Genomic DNA, 18,481 nt, shown 5'->3' with positions numbered 1-18,481 from the left:
CACCTCTCCATGGTTACCACCAAGTCCCAAAGGCCCTCCTCCTGACCCGCGGGGTCAGGGACTGCTGGAACCCATTCTCGCCTCTGCATTGGAGTGCTGGTGGGACCTGGGGTCAACAGGGGTCTGCGGGCCAGCCTCCGCTCCCGAGGAGGGCGGGTCCATTCCCAGGGAAGGGGAGCTGCAGAACCACTAGAGGGCGCTGTGCACCGCTGTGTCTCAGGCCAGGGAGCTGAGAAAAGCCAGCCCGGTCTGGCCAGTCACAGCCCACCCACCGCACCCCTGCTCTCCCAAGGCACCCTGCCGCACCCCCTCATCTTGCTGCTGTGCCCTGGATTACAGGGTCCCCAGACAAAAGTCAAGAAGCACACACTTGTCCCCATGTGCCTGGGGTCCAGGCACCCTAACTCCCCCTCCCAGCTTGTCTGATGGTCACTCTGTGAGGGGCCAAGCTCAGCCTACTGCCTGCTGTGGCCCCAAGGCCGGGAGGCAAGAAAACCTGCCTCTGTGTGGGGGTGGGAGTGCAGTGGCCTCCTGGGTGCGCTGAGTACACCCAGGTCTTTGGGGTCGGGGCCATGTCCCCTGCTAGCATCCAGGCCACCACACGGCACAGCCGTGTCACTGCAGAGTCCCTTCCTGATACCCCCCGGGGCCTCTGTACCTCATGTCCCAGCTCACAGGCCTCTCCCACCCCTTTCTCGCATGAATGGCATCCGCCCTGCAAGCTCACAGGTCCTCTGCCCCCCACATCGTGCCGTGGTTCTCCGTGTGGCCCGACAGTGCTATCCCAGAGCATTCCCACGCTCCTCAGCCGCCACACTGGGGCTGCCTCGCTTGTCAGCATGGCATTCAGAGTAGCCTGAGGCCTCCGTGACATGCTTGCTTCCCTGGCCCTGAGTGGGGGCAAAGTGAAGGGAAGTGCACATTGGCAGAATGGCCCGCCCTGTGTGGACCGAGCCCCCTCCTCGGGCTTCCCCAAAGGCCTGACCCCCTGCTGCTCTGGGGTCCCTGGCACCCCCCGCAAGAGCCCAAATGTCAATAAAGAGACTTTCTCAAGAACACTGCTCTTTGTTCATCCCCCAGGAGTGACGGCCGTACTCCGCCCCCCATCTGGACCTTCCCCTGGCCCCAGCCAGCTCACGTTGGGCCCCGAAGTGCCCTTGCCAGCCCGAACTATCTGGGCCGCCAGGGAGAGGGAGGCCTGAGTATCTGGAGGTCCCAGGTGCATCCGAATATTCAAAGCACATGATGGGCAGCAGGCACTAAAGGGGCCCAGACCCCTGCAGAGGCTTGAGGGGCTGGCCGCAGCAGCATGGAAGGGATAGCGTACCCAGTGCCTGGGGCAGGGCTGCCCCACCATGGCTGGAGTCTGTAATTCAAGGTGAATATGGGCTCCTAAAAGCCGAGTGTCTATCTCTCCCCCACCCTGCCGTCCCCTAGGCCTCCACCTTCCCCCACACTCGCTCCCTCGTCTCCCTCCGTGCGCCTCCAGGGATGAGTCCTGGGGCCCTGCTGGTGGGTGTGGAACCCCCACCACCCCTGCATCCTCCACCGGCTGAGCACCTTCCGTCAGCCGTGTGTCTATTTCAGCCAAAGATCCCATGGAGCCCCCCCATACACCCCCCAAGCCCATCCCCCGTGCCCGCATATACCCCCCAAGCCTGTCTCCATGGAATGTGTGTCTGGGAAAAGGGTCTGGAGCAGCCCTGGCCTGAATCAGCACCTCTGTTCCCAAAGCTTCCTGGAAACACGACACATGAGTGTGGGAGTGGCCATCTCTCCACTTCGGCCACAGGGCCACAGGGGTAGCCCCTCCAGGACCTGGTCCTTTTCTGACCTCGAACTCAGCCCCACTGGAGGCAGCGTGGCTTGCTCCCAAATGCTCAGGAAACCGCGGCTGGGGGAGGAGGGAGGGAGAGGGATGGCCCCAGGTCCTGGGCAAAGCTCCTGGGTGGGCGTACCTGGCACCAGGGACCTTATCTTCTCAACAGGTGCACATCCCAGCAACTGGGGGCAGCCAGGGACCCCTGCCTCTGGATAGCTCCCTGCAGCTGCCCGAGGGCCGAGGCTGAGAGGGGCCAGTGTCCAGTTCCATGTCAGATGTGTCCCCACCCCTCTGTCTAGCTGAGTCCAGATCTTAGTAAAGGGCGAGGCAGGGGCCTTTTCCAGCAAGGGGAGGGGAGGGGACCAGGTAGGGAGCTGCTGTGGCCGGAAGCACTTCTGGGAACCAAGGGCGGCCTGCAGGCCCTTATCTGAGGTTGGAGAGACAATGTGGACTGCTACCCCAGGGGGAGGAGCTGCGGTTTTCCGGAACAGCTGGAGAGCTGCTCCTGTGGGTGGGGGTTTCCAGGGGAAGCAGTGAGGGGCCTGGAGCAGAGTCTCATAGTGGGGTTTCTCTCGGGGCTTGGTGGCCCAGAAGATCAGGCGATCTGGCAGGCTCTGCTGGTGGGCACATTCCTGTCCCCATCCCAGGAAGCTGGGCCGAGTGGGAGGGGGACAGGAGCCTGTCACCAGCCCCTTAGCTCAGCAGCAGCCCCCCACCCCTTTCCCCACGCTGCCCTGGGCACTTCCCCCTCCCCCACTGCCCATCCACAGTTCCATCCCTAGAACTTGGATTTGCCCAGTCCTCTCCTACCTAAGCCCCCCCCCCCCCCCGATGGTGGCTTTTGCACACCTATGCCCCGGGGTCTCTGCCTGCCCGTCCAGCCCCTGTGCCCCCAAGGCCCTGCACAGAACCTTTCACCAAAGAGTTGTCCTGTAAGCCGCAGAGACGGAGCCCTTCCGTATGCCCACTTCCTGCTCTGTCTTCTGAGCTGGGGTGTCTCAGGGCCAAGCGAGGCTTGCTGATTGATCATGGGGTTCTGGGGGCGCCAAGGAGGGAGGGGGGCAGGAGTGGGCAGATGGATCTGGGGTGAGAGACAGGGGGTATCTGTGCGAGGGGCAGTGGGGGAGAGGCGGACACAAGGGGGCAAATCCAGCACCCACAAGCGTTCCTCTGGGCCCCCCCGAAGCCCTAAGATCTTCAGGGCCAGACCCCTCCTGCCCAGCCCCCAGGCCAGGCCTCACGCTCCCACCCTCTTGTGCTGCTGCTGCTTGAATCCAGCACCCTCCCCATACTCCGCCTGGGCCTCGGAATCTCCCACCCTGCTCTGTGCCGCCCCCATGCTGACGTTGGGGCGCTGTTGCCTCACACAGTGGGGGGGCCCCCACGCGGAGTTTCCATGCTGAGTCAGCGACCAGAGAGGCCCCTCAGAACCTGTCAGTCAGGAACGTCCATGACTGCAGACGACCTGAGTCCCCCCCTACCCCACCACCACCCTCATGGGAATAGGTGAGCCGGGGCCGGGGAACCCTTTGCCCCAGGGCAGCCTGAACCAGCACCTCGGGAGGGTCTAGGACAGCCGTGAGCACCCCATGTGCCCCACCTGTGGGGACGGGGCAGTCAGGTGACCCAAGTGACAAGAGCAAGCCCAGAGGAGAGCTAGCTTCCCGAAGCAGGGTGGGGGAGAGTTTGGCAGGGCAGGAGGCCTGGCTTGGAGACAGAACCGGAGGGGGGTGGGGGTGGGGGTGGCCAGCAGGTCCCAGAGAAGTCTGTAGAGGGCCTCCTGGGACACACCCGACTTGGCCAGCACCGTACCTCCCGCTGTCCCCTGACATCTGGCCAGTGCCCCTGCATTCTCTCACTTATTAGCTAATTCACCCGGATCCTCACCTGGACTGGGGCTCCCGGGGAGTGCCCGGGGTCTGGGAGCCAGCGGGCACGGAGAGCATGAGTGTTTCCCGTGTGAGTAAATCACGAAGGACTTGTCCACGCCCCTCCTTCCACGGGGAGGAGTGGGCTTCGCCATGCTGGGGTGCAGCGGGGTGGGGGTGATGCCCCCGGGCGCGATCCATGCAGATCTCTCCACCACCTTCTTGCCATGAGCTGGGTGCACCCGGCCCACTGCCCATCGGGTCTGAGTGGGGGTGAGGGCACTCTCCTGGGCAGCATGCAGGTAGGAAGGGGGTGTCAGGGAGCTGGAGCATCGGGACTCCGGGCAGGTGGCCAAATGCGCTGGCACCTGAAGGCGCTGCTGCTGAGACCAGCCTCCACTGGCCCGCCTGCCGCACCCTGGACAGTTGTGCCAAGGAACCCTTATCGGCCTCGCCCGGCAGCTCCTGCCAGGAGGCCCGGAGAAGGCAGCTCACCTCACTGGGTGGGGGCCTGGGACCACACCCCGGAGGGAGAGGGATCTCAGCAGGTGGTAAAGGCAGGCCTCGGGGCTTGGAGACGGGGAGGGGGTCAAAGGCAGGCCACTCCAGGGCTGCCCTCCCAACCACGAGGTGTGGGTGTAGAAACTGACCCCGCCCTGGACTCGGGCCGGAATGACAGAGACAGGCACCCCACAGAAGCCAGCAGGCTGTGTGACCGGCCCAGAGTCTGGAGCAGCAGTGGCCCAGAGACTGGACACAGAACCCAGCTGTCCCAAAGTGCCAGGCTGACTACCAGGGGAGGGGTTTTGGACAGGGCAGCAAAGAGGCACAGAGGGCAAGTGTCCATCATGGTGCCCCTCCTCCGGGAAGCCTTCCAAGCCCCACGGCCCCTGCTAAGTGCTCGTGCCTGGGACTGGAAAGGCCCCACCCCCAGCCCTGCCTAGGCTGGAAGGCGACTGAGGGTACTGGTAGGGGAGGCCTCGTCTCCCTGTCCCCCCATCCCCGATCACGTCCACTCAGGTCACTGGACAAGTGTTTATTGAGCACTGCCTGTAGCTAGGTCCTGCACTGGGCATGGCCTCCTGTCCTGGGAGCCAGGGGCCCAGAGACCCCACCCCAACAGGGCCAGCAAGGGAGGGAGGGAGGCAGACGTGGCTGTGTCTGTATCTCCCGTGGGGTCTGGCCACGGCTGCTGCCTCTTCTGCATGGTCTGGGGGACCGGTCACTGTCACCACGCACACCCACTTCCGCCATCGAGGGGAGCAGGGCCGGGCCCGGAGCTGGGGTCCCACAGCAGGGTGCAGAGCTCTTGCTCCCGAGAGTCAGCCCTGGGCAGCCTCCCGGGAAGGTCTGGCTCTGGGTCCGCTGTGGCAGAGGACAGCCAGGCCTCACACCCACAGGTCCCTCAGCTGGCCCTTGTCCTCAGACAGCTGCTCCCCGCGCTCCTCCTCGGGGAACTGGCAGCTGCAGGCGTCTTCGGCTGGCGGCCGTGCCTCCAGCAGCGGCTGGGTCTCTGCAGAGGGACTTTGGTCAACGGGCAAGCCAAGGGCCCACCTCTCCCTCCCGAGGGCACAACCGACCTGGGGGCCACATGCGCTGCCTCCTCAGCTGCCAGATGTGCAGGCCAAGCTGGGCTGCAGTCAGGACCAGGATGCAGGCGGCCACGGTGAGGAGGACGATGGTCAGGGGGTCGTGCGGCTCAGTGGGCAGCGGCCCCAGGCTACATACGGCATTGTGTGTTTTGTTCCCAGAGAACATTGTGGGAAGCCCAAACTGGGAGCAGCTGGGACACACGGACACACAGAGCCCTCAGTCAGCGCTTGGCCACCAGAGCAGCCCCTCTGCATGGCCGCTGTCCTCTGAGTGTGGGGGGGTCACCATACCAGGAAGGACCGGAGATGCCCCTCCCTCAGGGACTTCCCAGCCACCTGAAGGTCCCACCAGCACTCACTCTGACCAGGGTTTGCAGCGGCCCTCACGGCCCCCAGAGAAGGTCCCTGTGGCACAGTCAACACACTCAAAGCCGAAATTGAAATTCCCTGCAGACAGACAGACAGCCGGGGTTTGCTGGGGTAGATGCGATGGGACCCATCTGGGGCCACAGCAGAATGACCCACACACTCCTTACCCATTGGACAGAGGCCTCTGAGGCCTACAAGACTAGGACCTGGCATAAATCAACGCCCACGTGTGCCCCATTCCAGGCATCTGTCGGGGAGGCAGACTTGGGGGACCCCAAGGCTGTGACCCTGAGCTGAGTGGAGGTCCCCGGGGCAATCTGGGAGAGGAGACTGTGTGGTGCTTGGCCAGAGGGGAGGGGAAGGGCCCGCCCACTGGAGGCTGGTGGGGGGCAGGGGGTTGGAAGCAGAGACCAAGCAAAACCCAGGAGGGACCTTGTGCTGGGTCCAGTAGCCTGGAGGGCGAGAGGCCAGTGAGGGTCCCAGAGAAAGGAGGTGAGGCTCCCGCCCCAGTTGGCCCTGGACCCTGCCCTACCCACCTCACAACGCCCCAGGCCCCAAGAGGATCTGAGCTGCTCCCTCCAGGAAAAGGGTTGACCCCCTTTTGCAGGGCAACAGGGGGCAGGCCAAGCACATGCTCAGGGGAGGTGTGGGACTGGGGCATAGTCAGAGCCAGGGCCCGAGGGCCAGACAGACCCTGGACACCCCCACCCCCACCCACATCCTCTCTGAGGAGCACCCTCTCTCTGGATGAAGAAACCCGGGCTGTGACGGGGAAGGACACCCCCCCCCCCCCCCCCGTCCCCGGAGCCTCGTGCGTGCTTGGGGCTCATATCTGGGCTCCGCCAGTGAGCAGCGGAGCAGCCCCACCCACACAGGCTTTGCAGGACCGGAGACGCCGGTGCCTGCCTGCCTGCCCAGAGGACACGTCTGTACCCTCCACACACGTGTGTTCCTTCTACACCCACACGCCACTTGTGCACAGCTGCTCCCGTGAGCTGTGGCTCGGCCCTGCTCAAACCCCCTGACCTGCTCCGGCCACAGTTGCTGGGACTTACCACGTGGCTGCGCCTCCTGGCCGGGCGGGCAGGGGTGGTGTTTGCAGGTGTCACACTGGGGGTCTCCACAGTGGAACTCCGGCTGGACACATGTGCAGTCCCCCTCGGGACAAACCTCCTCAGCTGAGCGAGAGAGGGGCCAGCCCTCTTAGCAGCTGGGCCAAGCGCCTCCCTCCCCAGGACTCCCCCCAGGCCCCGCAGGGGGAACCCTTAGGCAGTCCCGGGGGGCAGAGGGCACCTGTCTGGGAGCCAGGACCCCAGTTGGGTCCAGCTGTCTCTCTCCTTCCTAGGCACCCAGCTCCCCCACCCGTGTGACTTGGCTGTGTCCCCCACTGCCCTGAGGCTGCTCTTGCCCAGGGTGGCTGTGACTTGGCAGGAGAACAGAACATGTCCCTGCAGGACAAGGGAGTCATCTGGGGGACCTACGCCCCCTCCTCTTTCCATCCTGCACGGGCCCCAGCTGCCATAGCCCTTGAGGCAGGCTGCCTGTCCCTGCCTGCCACACTGAGACGCGGGGCCCTCAGACTCCCCTTCTCAGCCCCCAAGATCTACCAGGGTGATACTCTGGGGGTGTTTTCCCTGCAATATTTGTCCCCAGACTGCCACCTTCCACTTGCCCCTCACCCATACAGGTAGGTCTGGGGCAGAACAGTGCTGCAATCCTGACCTGGGCAGAAAGCGGCCAGGGCGATGGGCGGGGGCTCGCTGTCCACGCAGTAGGAGCTGGGACAGCCTTCCTCCGCCTTGGGACCCAAGACGCCCCTTGAGGAAGGCTCTCCCGCCCATAGCCCCGGACTCCGCCTTTGGGCCACTGGCCTGAGCTGAGCTCCTCTCCGCCACACGCCCCCTCACCCATTCCCCTGGGACCGAGGGCTCTGGACCCGGAAGGGGTGCCCACCGCCCCTCCCAGGCCGAGGCTGAGCACAGGGAGGGGGCGCGGCGCGGCCGCCTTCCGAGACGAGACGGGCTCCCCGCGCCTTACCCGCGGAGCACAGGCGACAGCAGCGCGCGTCCGTCCCGGCTCCTCGCAGCAGGCGGCCGGGGCCGCAGCTCGGACCCGAGGGGCGCTCGCCCAGGCCGAGCGCGCAGAGCAGCGCCACGCCGCACAGGGCCACGCGCGCGCCCCTCGCCCCCATGGCCCCCGCCGCCCCACCGAGCTGCGGGATTTTAGGGGATGCGCCCCGCCACGCCCCCATCCGGACACGCCCAGACCCCGCCCGCGGCCCCCGGGCATCGGCCGCGAAGCAGGGAGGGCACAGAACCGGTGCCCACCAGAACCGCCCCGACCCCTGGCAACTCAGAATTCCAGGGGCGAGCGGAGCACAGCGGATGGGAGGGGGCGGGGTGTCAAACTACTCCGTGCGACCCCAGTGGTGGCCGCGCGTCATTACAGCTTTGCCCAAACCACAGAGCACAGCAGCGAGCGACCCTTTGTAGACCAGGCACCCTGGGAGACCATGCCGTGTCCCTGGCGGCCAGAGATGGCCCCTGGTGGGGGGGGAGGGGGGGACGATGGTGGGGGCCAGGGCACGTGGGAATCTCTGCAGCTGCGCCTCAGTTTTCTGTGAACCTGAAACTGCTCTAAGTAATAATTTTTTTTTTTAATTTTTTTTTTTTTTCAACGTTTATTTATTTTTTCTGGGACAGAGAGAGACAAAGCATGAGCGGGGGAGGGGCAGAGAGAGAGGGAGACACAGAATCGGAAACAGGCTCCAGGCTCTGAGCCATCAGCCCAGAGCCTGACTCGGGGCTCGAACTCCGGGACCGCGAGATCGTGACCTGGCTGAAGTCGGACGCTCAACCGACTGCGCCACCCAGGCGCCCAGTAATAATTTTTTTAAGTCAACTGGGCCCAGCTGTATCTCAAGGAGGTGGAGAGCCCAACCTCACAGGGCGGGGCTGGGGACCTCCAGGAGACTCAGGCTCAGCGGTGACCTTGGGGGTTCCTAAGTGTTCATGCCCTTTGGTCCGGGAATTCCTACCCAGAAACTAAATATGCTGCCAAATGTGTGAGTGCTGAGGGGGGCATGGAACACAGCCAACACCCCCAACTATGTCTGGGGCAGGACCGGAGGGGGGAAGGTCAGAAATGTTTGCTGTTCAGGGGCGCCTGGGTGGCTCGGTTGGTTGAGGGCCGCCTTTTATTTCGGCTCAGGTCATGATCTCACACCGTGCAGTGTGGAGCCGGCTTGGGATCCTCTCTCTCCCACTATCTCCGACCCTCCCCGCTCCAATAAATAAATAAACATTTAAAAACATGTTTTCTATTCAAAACCTGCAGTCTGTCAGGTCTGTAGGGAGAGATGTAGGCAGGAAGGGTGGGTGACAGATGCAGGTGACACAGGTAGACTGGTGCAGGGACCCCCCCCCCCCCAGAAGGGTGGTCTGGCCAGGGACTGCTCCCTCTCTGTGCCCCCTCCACACCTGGCTTCATCCCCTACCCTGGATCCAACTTCCTCAGGAGGGCTCTGTGGGCTTTTAAAGATCACATCCTCAGGGCGCCTGGGTGGCTCAGTAGGTTGGGCATCAGACTTCAACTCAGGTGACGATCTCGCGGTTTGTGAGTTCGACCTCTGCGTCGGGCTCTGTGTTGACAGCTGAGAGCCTGGAGCCTGCTTCGGATTCTGCGTCTCCCTCTCTCTCTGCTCCTCTCCCCCTCTCAAAAATAAACATAAAAAAAATTTTTTAATAAAATAAAAAATAAAGATCTCCTCCAACCACCAGAGAGTGTAGGATGAAGTCCCTTGGCATCCGGGCCCCAGAGACCTACCAGCTCACCGGTCCTTAGCACACAGCCCAATACCGAGAGGCCCCTCACTTTCCAGGGATCAGGACACCCACACACACACACTTTCTAGGGATCAAGACAAGACCCCTCACTTGGCCAAGAAGGTCTGACTGGGCTCCAGATGCACACGGTGTCGTCTTACAACACACACACACACACACACACACACGCACACACACACATACACACACACATGCACACACGCACAGACACACACACACCTGGACCCTGGACTGCTGCTGTGCGGACATCTTGCTCATGACTTAGAGCCCCCAGGGAAGCCCCCTCACACCTCCCCACCCAAGGACCTCTTTGGATCTTGGGAGAGGTTGCTGGCAAGGAGAGGTCTGGGCATGGATTGAGCCTCCGGTCACTTGAAGTTCTGGGTCAGAGGTGGCCTGCTCAGGTCACAGCTCTAACTGCTGGGCCCATTCGTATCCAGACCTCTCCAGACAAATCTGGTCCTCCTGGAAGTGGGTGGAGGGGCAGCCCCTGACGGAGCTCTCGAACCACAGAGAACACAGCCTCCAGCTCACTGTCCCTTGTCTGAGCCTCGGCTTCCCCGTGTGGCACAGAGGGGTTCTGGGGCCCTGCCTCCTTACTGTAAGCCCCCCTGGAAAGCTCAGCCTTGTTTCCCAGCCCTCCAGCTGAGTTTCGGCAGGGAAGCGGTGAAGACTTCTGAGAATTCTGGGGAGGGGGGATCGGGAATGTGCTCCACGGGCTGTAGGTGTGCTGGTAGCTGTGACATAAGCCTTTGAGACTGCACCTGCCACCTGGCCCGAGGGAAATGACAGGAATTAGCAACTTGTGACCCAACTGTTCAAGTCCCAGGATGCACAGCCCCTCCCCAGACGGTCAGGCAGGGTCCTGCAGGGAAGGGAGGGGCTCCGGGCTGAGGTAAGGCCCGCCCTCTCTAAGGAGCCCTGAGATCTCCGCTCAGCTCCTAGACGAGACGGGTCCAAGCGCTGGCCATTGCCAGACACCAGGTAAAGGTGCTCCAAGTACAGAATGGGGCAGCTCCTTCATCCACTGGTCATTTCAAAGACCTGAGGGGTCCCGTCTGTGGCAGCGCAGGGTCACCCCGTTTCCGCTAAGCGGCCCAGGCAAATACAGTGAACACCCACAAACTCAGTTGGCCTGTGCCATGCATCAGCTGGTCCTTCCGGAAGCAAGGGCAGAGAAACTTCTGGAAGCAGTTTATTGGGGGGGAGGGGTGAAGGTGGGCTGGCCAGGAGGAGCTCTGTGCAGAAAATGTCCACTGGAGGGGCCCGAGTGGGAGAAGAAGGATCTTCCGTGGCTACCAGCCACAGCAGCACAAAAATCAAAGGGCCTAGATTACATCATGCCCACGGGATGGTGGCTTATGAGCAAGCCCCCTCAAAAGGCACGAGTGACATCAGCAAAATGTCAGTGCCTGCGTCTGCTTTCTCGTTCCAGCCCCTCCGGAAGCCCCCACCCCCCACCCCTAGCCACAGGCTGCGTGGATGAGTAGAGTTTCTGTAACTGGGCAGTGCGGCGAGAGATGATCTTTATCTGCTCGTCTGCGTTTTCCAATCCTTTATGAGCAGCTCGCCACCTTTCTGCACAATCACCTGTTCCAACCGACACGGTGACCCCTGTTCCTGTCAGCAGAGGGCCCTTTAAGGAGGCAGGCAGTAACCAGAAGGGGGTGGGTGGTGGTGGTGTGGAGATGGGAATCTCAAAGCCACTGGCACCTGTACCCACAGCGGCCCGGATGGGGAGCCAGGCGGGGGCGTGGAGGAGGGGCCGTGTGGGAGAAGGAAGCTGGGGACGCACCAGTCGCCGTGCTGAGCGTGTGCCTTTGGGGCTTGTGGGAGGTACCAGCTCAACACCCAGGCTCAGGGGTCAGGCAGGGCCTGGGGTAGATGGAGGCTGGGGTTTTTCAGCAGACGGGCAGGGGGTGAGGGGTCGGAGAGTTGTGCTCAGGGTCAGTGTGGCAGCAAAGAGAAGCTGAGTCTGTCCACCTTCCCATCCGATGGCAGAGCTGGGGCAGCCAGGCAAGCGAAGGGCGTCCCGGGTGTGCGAGGGGGGGAAGAGCGGGGAGGTGTGGAGAGGAAGCCCTGGGCCCCAAGGATCTGGCCCCTCCACCAGCCCCACAGCACTTTTCCATAGCCTCCATGCTGTCCTGGGGACGCCTGATCCCCAAATCAATGGTGTGGATTTGCTGTCTGTTGGAGGGCACGGTTTACATTGGTTTGTTCCCTGCTGAGTCCCACGCCTATGGGGACTCGGTGCTGATGAACAAGGGACGGCCCTGTCTCCCCTTGGCGGTGTTCGGGCCAGGGCGGGAGCACTGGGAGATTTGAAGACAGGCTGAACGGGCCTTTGGGGTGACCTTGGGGAGAAAGATGGCCCAGGAAACAAGGAGGGTTGGTGGCCAGAGCTGAGGCTCTGCCAAAACCAGGGCTCGGAGTCACCTGCTGGCTGCGGGACGCCCCGCAGCCATGAAGGACATTCGCTCTGTGGCCTGGCGCCCCAGCGGGAGGGCCCCATGGTACCGGAAGGCACGCTGAGGTCAGTGGGACTGTGCCGTCGATGGGCATTTGGACAGCCGGCCACCGTGCAGTCTGCCCCTCCAGAAGCCTCTCGTTCCCCACAGTGCTGCTGCGGGGACCCACTCGCAGGTCTGGCAGGGCAGGGGGTTTTAGAGGCCTCGAGAAAGAGCTCTCTCCTTCAGGGGAACACATAAACCCGAAGGGTCGCTCTCAAAAGTCCCCTTGGGGACCAGGGCCTCAGGCCTCCTACTTGCTCCCATTAGCACTGGGGGGGCCTCGGGCCCACTCACCCAGGTTTAGGGTCTGGGGGAGCAGCTCCTGAATTCCCCCCACAAGCTGCTGGGTTGTCCAAGCCCCACCCCCAGGACGCTCATTTAGGCCTCCACGTCCCACCACGGGTGCTGGGACGTGCCCAGAGAAGGATGAGGGCAGGGGTCCTGGGGTCTCTGGGCAGTCGGCTTGAGCCCCCTCTCCAGCCAGAGGTGGGCACAGCCCCAGCCCCCGCCCCACCCCCCCACCGCACGTGTGCAGCCCCCAGACCACCAGTGCCTGCTCAGAGACCACATGTGCCAGTGTCATTTATTGGGGGGGGGGGGCACCACCCTGGGCGGGGAGTATGCACAGCATACATAGCAGAGCCCTGGGTGTCAGCCCAGGAGCACCTAAAACGGCGCGGGGTGGCAGGGTGGGTGGTGGGAAGGTGGGATGTGGCGGCCCGTGCTTGGGGGTGCCCCACGGCCCCTCAATGTCTAGCAGACCCTCTGGGCCCCTGGCCTGGCCGCTCAGATCTTGGCCAGGGTGGAGTTGGCATCGGCATGCTCCTCTTGGATGGGGGTCCGGAAGCTATTTCCACCTGGGGAGGAGGAGAGGGGGGGAGGTGGGCAACGGCTCCACCCCCTCAGGAAGCCGTCTGGGCTGGGGACACACTGCGCACTCACCGGGGGGTAGCCGCCAGGCTCTGTGGTGCAGGAGCAGGGCCAGTGCGGCCGCCACCGGGGCAAGCAGGCCCAGGCCCAGGCCCAGGACCGCGGCCAGCTGGGGACCTGTGGGGAGGCGGGGCCTGCTGGGGTTGGGGCCACCAGAGGAAGCAGTCCACCCGCCCCAGGAGGACCCCAATGAGGGCAGAGGGCGTCTCTACCCCATCCTCCCCCAGCCCCCTTCTTTTTTGGACTGGGGGGAGGGCTCTGCTGGGGCAAGGCCAGGCCCCCTTACCCCTGGGGGGCTCTGCAGGGGGTGTGAAGGGCTCCTGTGAGGTCCTAGGCCAGGCTGTGGTGGGCTGGGTGGTAGGGGGCCGGACTGGGGGGCCCTGGGTCTCCCAAGGCGTGGTGGCTGGGGGGCTCCTGTCCTCACACACGGCATCTGAGCCTTGGCTGGCCGGCCGCAGCGTGCGCTTTCCCGCCAAGGTGCAGCTGAGAAGGGCAGGGGGTGTGGATCAGGCCACAGGTCTGTACCACCACCTCCCCTGACTCCTGCCAGACTGACGGGATGGGCCCAGCACTGAGACAGGACCGGGGGATGTGGGGAGCAGCTGGGGACCCACACTGGATCACCGTGTGGGCCGCCAAAGACCTGCCCAGGCCCCTCACCGCCCCCCCCCCCCGGGGGCCTCACACCCTGCAGGGTCTCCAAGGCCACCTGCTCACACCCTCACTCCCCATTTCCCCTCCCTCTGCTCCCCACAGTCTCCTCCCAGCCGGCTCCAGCCCAATGTTGCCCTCTCACACCACCGGCTTGTTCGTCTCTTCCTGCCCCCACCACGGAGCCCCCAGCTACAACGGACTGGTCTCATAAACCCCCAGGGCCTGGGAAAGAGTCTCACACACTCCTCACTCCGGCCCAGCAGCCAGGCTGGTGGAGGAGGCTGGACCCGGGGCTGAGCAGGCAGGCAGGGGCCATGGTGGGGCCAGGGTCATGGGCCATGAGGAGCAGGAGTCATGAGGGGACCGGGCCATTTGTCAGGGCAGCAGGAGCCAGGAGCACCCCACCCCCAGCCGGCAGCTTCCTGCTCCCAGGCCTGGCCCCTTGATCCCCAGGCCCCCAGGACACTCACTTGGTCCAGGGCTTGCAAGCCTGGTCATCACCTGGGGAGAAATGTCCCGGTGGGCACGGGGCACAGTCTGCAACAAAGACAAGGACAATCTCAGTCCATCTCCTGCCACCTCAGGGACCTGGACGCTGCAGCCACTGGGGGCTGGTCCTGGAGGGCTAGGCGCTCACCTACCGTGCCCCCCGAAGCCCCTCCCTGCCCACATCCACCCACTGGCCAGGACCCGGTGCCCCGCCCCACCCCCTTCTGGGCACCAGTTTGTTGGGGGAAAGGAACGTGGTGGCAGGACTGGGATGGGGGTACAGGGGAAGTGAGAGCGTGCGATATGGAAGACGTGCTTCTTTTACAGCTCCTGAGGCCCCCCCAGGCACGTGACCCTGGCCTCTCACACACACACTGCCCCCCACCCCGCCCGGGGCTCACCGCACACACTGCCCCCCCACTCCGGGCTCACCGACTCCGCGATCGTAACCGTCCTGGGGCTCAGTGCCTGGCCTGCAGCGGCAGACGGTGTCCTGCGTGGGTGTGCATCTCTGCTTGGGCTCGCTCCCACTTCCTGTGGGGGGGGGGGGGGGGTCAGGTGAGGCAGGCACAGCTGGCAGGGATGCAGAGAGGCCGGAGGACAGAAGCCGAGGGTCCCCGGACCAGCAGCCCCACACACAGCCCCTGGAGGCCATATTCCTCTGGCCCCTAGGGCATCCGGTGGCCGCGGCAGCCTCCCTTCCCACCTTCCCTCAGGCCTGCACCAGGACCCTACATGGCCCTTGGATCCAGGTCTCGTCACCCCAAAGGCCACCTGGCAGGCACATGCTCCTCCCTGACTCCGCGTGGCCTCAGCCCCCCCGGGAGGAGGACGGTTCTCCTTGGGGACCTCCGTGGTGTGGCAGCCCCACTGTGGTTTGGGGTTTGTTTCTGTGGTGCTGGGGGCCTCACGAGAGCGCTGGGCGGGGCGACGGGACGCAGGTGGGGGGCCAGGGGCCAGGGTCGGGGTGGCGCTCACTCTGGTTGCACTGTGTGCAGGGCTTGCAAGGCTCGTAGTTCACGGCCTCATTGTAGAAGCCGGACGCGCACTGGAGGCACTTGGTGTCCTGGTCACCGCTGCAGCGACTCTCCATCCCATAACCTGCAGGACGAGGAGGGTGGACTCAGCCTGCCCAGCCTCTGGCCCGGCCACTGTCCTGAGTCCCCTAGTCCATGACACCTGTGTCCCAGGACCCCATCTGCACATCCCTGTGTCCCAGGCCCCCGATTTCTATCTCCCTCTCCCCATTCCTCACCCCATGTCTCCCATCCCCATGTCCCTCGTCCCCATGCCCCTGTCCCCCTTTCCCCATGCCTCCATCCCTATGGTCCTTGTCCCCTTGTCCCCATGTCCCTGTCCCCCTTTCCCCCTCCCCGATCCCCGTGTCTCCATCCCTATGGTCCTTGTCCCCTTGTCCCCATGCCCCTGTCCCCCTTTCCCCCTCCCCGATCCCCGTGTCTCCATCCCCATGGCCCTTGTCCCCATGTCCCCATGTCCCAGGTCTCCATGTCCCCTCATCCCCATGCCCCCACAGGCATCCCTCCCCAGTTCTGTGGCCAGACCACTCACCTGGTGGGCACTCGCTACAGCACCTGCCGTCTTTGGGGTAGGTGTTCCCGACACAGTGGAGCGCGGCCGCGGTGCCCAGCACAAGCCCCAGGAGCTGGACAGCTGAGTGAGGCACCCTGGGCCGCTGAGCCCCCACAACCACCCTCATCTCTGCCCGGTGCAGGAGTCTGGGGTTTTTCCTTGCAGGATGTGGCTATAAGGGCTGCGGGGGAGGGGTGGGGAGGGAGGGAGGAGGAGGGGACCAGGAGGAAGGAGGCCCAGGAAGGGCTGGCGACCCCTGGGCTGGCGACCCCTGACCCGGGCTGGTGGCAGGAAGGCAGCCTGTCTGGGATGTGGGCTTCTCTTCTGCCCCGGGGCCCGGCCCCCATCCCCTCAACGACACCTACTAACCTCAGGCTCAGCCAGCTGGCAGCTGGGCACCAGCCCAGACCCCTCCTGCAGCATGCAGACAGACCCCGGGGCCAAAGTGCGGCCCCACAGCCCCCTGGCCCCTGCCAGGCCCATCCGGTCTACACCCACCCCCCCGACACGGGACCCCTCTAGCTCCCATCTCACCAGGGAAGCGGGGCACCCTGGATGCCTCCTGCCCTGCTCTGCCCACTCAAGCCACTTGGAGGAGGGTTGGTCTCAGAACCCCTCTAAAGCCCGCTCCTTCTGGGCACCCACTCTCCCTGTACAGGGCAGGGTCGGCCCCTCCGGGGGAACAGGCGGCTGGCTATTCCTACCCCCCCCCCACACACACACAAAAGGCCACATTCACGCCAGTCTTCACCCCCTCAGCAAAAGGGTGCACAGAGGACACGGGTGAACGGAGGCAGCACACTGGGTCGGGAGACAGGCCCTTCACCATCCGGACCCATGACTGGGCACCAGCTCAAGGGGAAGAAAAGGAGTCCTCCCGCCTCCAGAGCACGGTCCCTGGCACAAGTGCCCAGAACTAGCTCAGAGCAAGCGTGCACACGTGGGAGCACGTGGGAGAGCGCGTGCAGGTGTGGAGCAGTGTGGCAAGCAGGCAGGTGCGGACGCAGGGGGGTGCTGGTGTGGGAGAGTGTGCGTGAGGCTGAGTGTGTCTGAACACCGCAAGTGTCAGGGACTGAACTGTGTCCCCACGTGCTGAAGCCAACCCCCAACGTGGCAGTGTTTGGAGATGGGGCCTCTAGGGGGTTGGTTAGGGCTAGACGGGCTCAGAGGGCTGGGCCCTGACCCCACAGGACCGTGGTCCTTTTGGGAAAGACCCCAGGAGAGTCTCTTCCCACCTTGAGGGAGGGAGGGTCTCTTTGCCTCGCGAGGACGAAGGAGAAGGCGGCATCTGCCACCAAGGAGAGAGGCCTCAGGAGAGAGCAGCCCTGCCCACACTTGACCGGGGCCCCAGGACTGCTGTTTAAGCTGCCCCACCCATGGTGCTGTGTTCGGACGGCCCCACGGACCAAACGCCTGCAGATGCATCCTGGGGGCAGTGTGCCCAAGAGCACGTGTGAACCTGTGTCCGTGCGCGGGCACATGTGTGTGTCACCGGCCTCACGTGCCGGGACCTGTGTGAACACCCAGGTACTTCTTTGGGGTGGGGGTGGGGAGTCCTGTGAAAACAAACCATCAGCACCCACTCCGACTCCCCGGCCGGGCAGAGGCCAGCAGGACAGCTGTGAGCCTTCTGCTGGCGGGGCCCACTCTGCCTCCCCAAGAACTTTAGAGGCCACATCAGGCTCTCCCCACCCTGCCCCACACCCACCCTGGGCTTAGGGTGTCCCCACAGCACCAAGGCAGCAGTAAAGACTGGAACGACCCAGTGTGATCCTACGGAGCGCGTGGCGCCCTCAGACACAGATCTGGGTGGATCCAGGGCAGGCAGGGAAGGCCCGTGTGCAGGAACTCTGCGGTGGGTCAAGGGGGAAGGACACAGGCACACGCATGTGCGCACACCAGACGAACGTGTGCATACGTGTGCATTTTCTCTCACACCCCTCGAGGAAGGGGACGCTCTACTGTGTCATCTTTGTACCTTTCAAATCACAACCGTGAGATGAAATTAACCATTCAACAGTTACTTTAAAAAGTTTCAGGCAGGGGGCCTCCCTTGGGGATGGGACGAGAGCGGGGTAGGAGCTGGAAATCCCCCTCCCCGAGAAAAACAGGTAAGGAAGCTGAGCTCCCCCGGCCCGTCTGTGGGAAATTCCTCCTGGGCTCTGCGGGGCAAGGCTGCCAGGGAGGCGGCCACGGCCCACAGCGGCTGGGGCGGAGGCAGAGGCGGCTCTCCCAGCGGGCAGGGGGCCACTCAGGGTCAGCCTTCGCCACGCCTGCCAAGTGAGACGGGGTCCACACAGGGAAGGGGATCAGGGCGTCCAGACGGCCGGGTGTGCGTGCGTGTGCGTGCGCGTGCGTGTGTGTGTGTGTGCACGCCGTCTCCCACAGGTGGTGAGAAAAACCTTTTCTTAAATTGACAAAAACCGGAGCCTCTGAGGTTGAGGGAACAACCCGGGGGGTCTGGTGGGCAGCGCTCCCCTCTCCGGCGGCGCCGGCCTCCACCGCCTGAGGCCCTGCACACCCGGCCCCTGTATCCGCATCGGTCCACAGCGGCCCGTGGAGCACAGAGAACTAACTGTATGTCACCCGCTCGACCCACCGCCATCCTGTGGGCCCAGCCGACCCCCCCCCAGCTCAGCCCACACCCCCAAGTGTCACACACCTGCTTGCTGCTGATGCACCCACGTGGGCCTGGCCACCATGGGGACCCCTCCCACCACGCACTCTCGTCCCTTCTGAAGTCTTTCCTCTTGTTTGCCTAGAAACCAGCCCAGGTGTCACCGCGCCCTTGTTCCTCTGCAGCGGCCCCGCT

At 64.1% G+C, this 18,481-nt stretch overlaps 2 protein-coding genes across 3 annotated transcripts; both read right to left on the bottom strand.

The window, feature by feature from the left end:
* Positions 1-4,711: 4,711 nt before the first annotated feature.
* TNFRSF18 (TNF receptor superfamily member 18) lies at positions 4,712-8,010 on the bottom strand. Of its 2 annotated transcripts, none has more exons than XM_047871306.1 (5): positions 7,689-8,008; positions 6,707-6,829; positions 5,642-5,729; positions 5,271-5,473; positions 4,712-5,203 (listed from the first exon to the last, which is right to left on the bottom strand). In XM_047871306.1, exons 1-5 carry the CDS (start codon positions 7,900-7,902, stop codon positions 5,079-5,081), a joined length of 753 nt encoding a protein of 250 aa, XP_047727262.1. In that variant the 5' UTR covers positions 7,903-8,008; the 3' UTR covers positions 4,712-5,078. The 2 variants fall into 2 exon arrangements, with proteins under 2 accessions (XP_047727262.1, XP_047727263.1); XM_047871307.1 differs by having other exon boundaries at positions 4,973-5,203; positions 5,267-5,473; positions 7,689-8,010.
* Positions 8,011-12,575: 4,565 nt separating this feature from the next.
* Positions 12,576-16,029, bottom strand: TNFRSF4 (TNF receptor superfamily member 4). Its single transcript, XM_047871768.1, has 7 exons — positions 15,649-16,029; positions 15,058-15,180; positions 14,512-14,613; positions 14,061-14,127; positions 13,223-13,419; positions 12,949-13,053; positions 12,576-12,863 (listed from the first exon to the last, which is right to left on the bottom strand). Exons 1-7 carry the CDS (start codon positions 15,794-15,796, stop codon positions 12,793-12,795), a joined length of 813 nt encoding a protein of 270 aa, XP_047727724.1. The 5' UTR covers positions 15,797-16,029; the 3' UTR covers positions 12,576-12,792.
* Between the last annotated feature and the right edge of the window lie 2,452 nt (positions 16,030-18,481).

The sequence above is a fragment of the Prionailurus viverrinus genome, chromosome C1, assembly GCF_022837055.1.
Source record: "Prionailurus viverrinus isolate Anna chromosome C1, UM_Priviv_1.0, whole genome shotgun sequence".
In the NCBI taxonomy this organism is placed as follows: domain Eukaryota; kingdom Metazoa; phylum Chordata; class Mammalia; order Carnivora; family Felidae; genus Prionailurus; species Prionailurus viverrinus.
Note: the sequence above shows the minus strand (reverse complement) of the source record. Positions and strands in the feature narration are given on the sequence as shown.

Excerpts from the sequence above, each read along its gene's own strand:
- TNFRSF18 (XM_047871306.1), bottom strand. The coding sequence starts at position 7,902 with ATGGGGGCGTGGCGGGGCGCATCCCCTAAAATCCCGCAGCTCGGTGGG. Across the intron at positions 5,730-6,706 it reads CCAGGAGGCGCAGCCACGTG|GGAATTTCAATTTCGGCTTT; the intron begins GTAAGTCCCAGC and ends GTCTGTCTGCAG. Across the intron at positions 5,474-5,641 it reads CGCTGCAAACCCTGGTCAGA|CTGCTCCCAGTTTGGGCTTC; the intron begins GTGAGTGCTGGT and ends CGTGTGTCCCAG.
- TNFRSF4 (XM_047871768.1), bottom strand. The coding sequence starts at position 15,796 with ATGAGGGTGGTTGTGGGGGCTCAGCGGCCCAGGGTGCCTCACTCAGCT. Across the intron at positions 14,614-15,057 it reads CTGCACACAGTGCAACCAGA|GAAGTGGGAGCGAGCCCAAG; the intron begins GTGAGCGCCACC and ends CCCCCCCCACAG. Across the intron at positions 12,864-12,948 it reads AGCCTGGCGGCTACCCCCCG|GTGGAAATAGCTTCCGGACC; the intron begins GTGAGTGCGCAG and ends CCTCCTCCCCAG.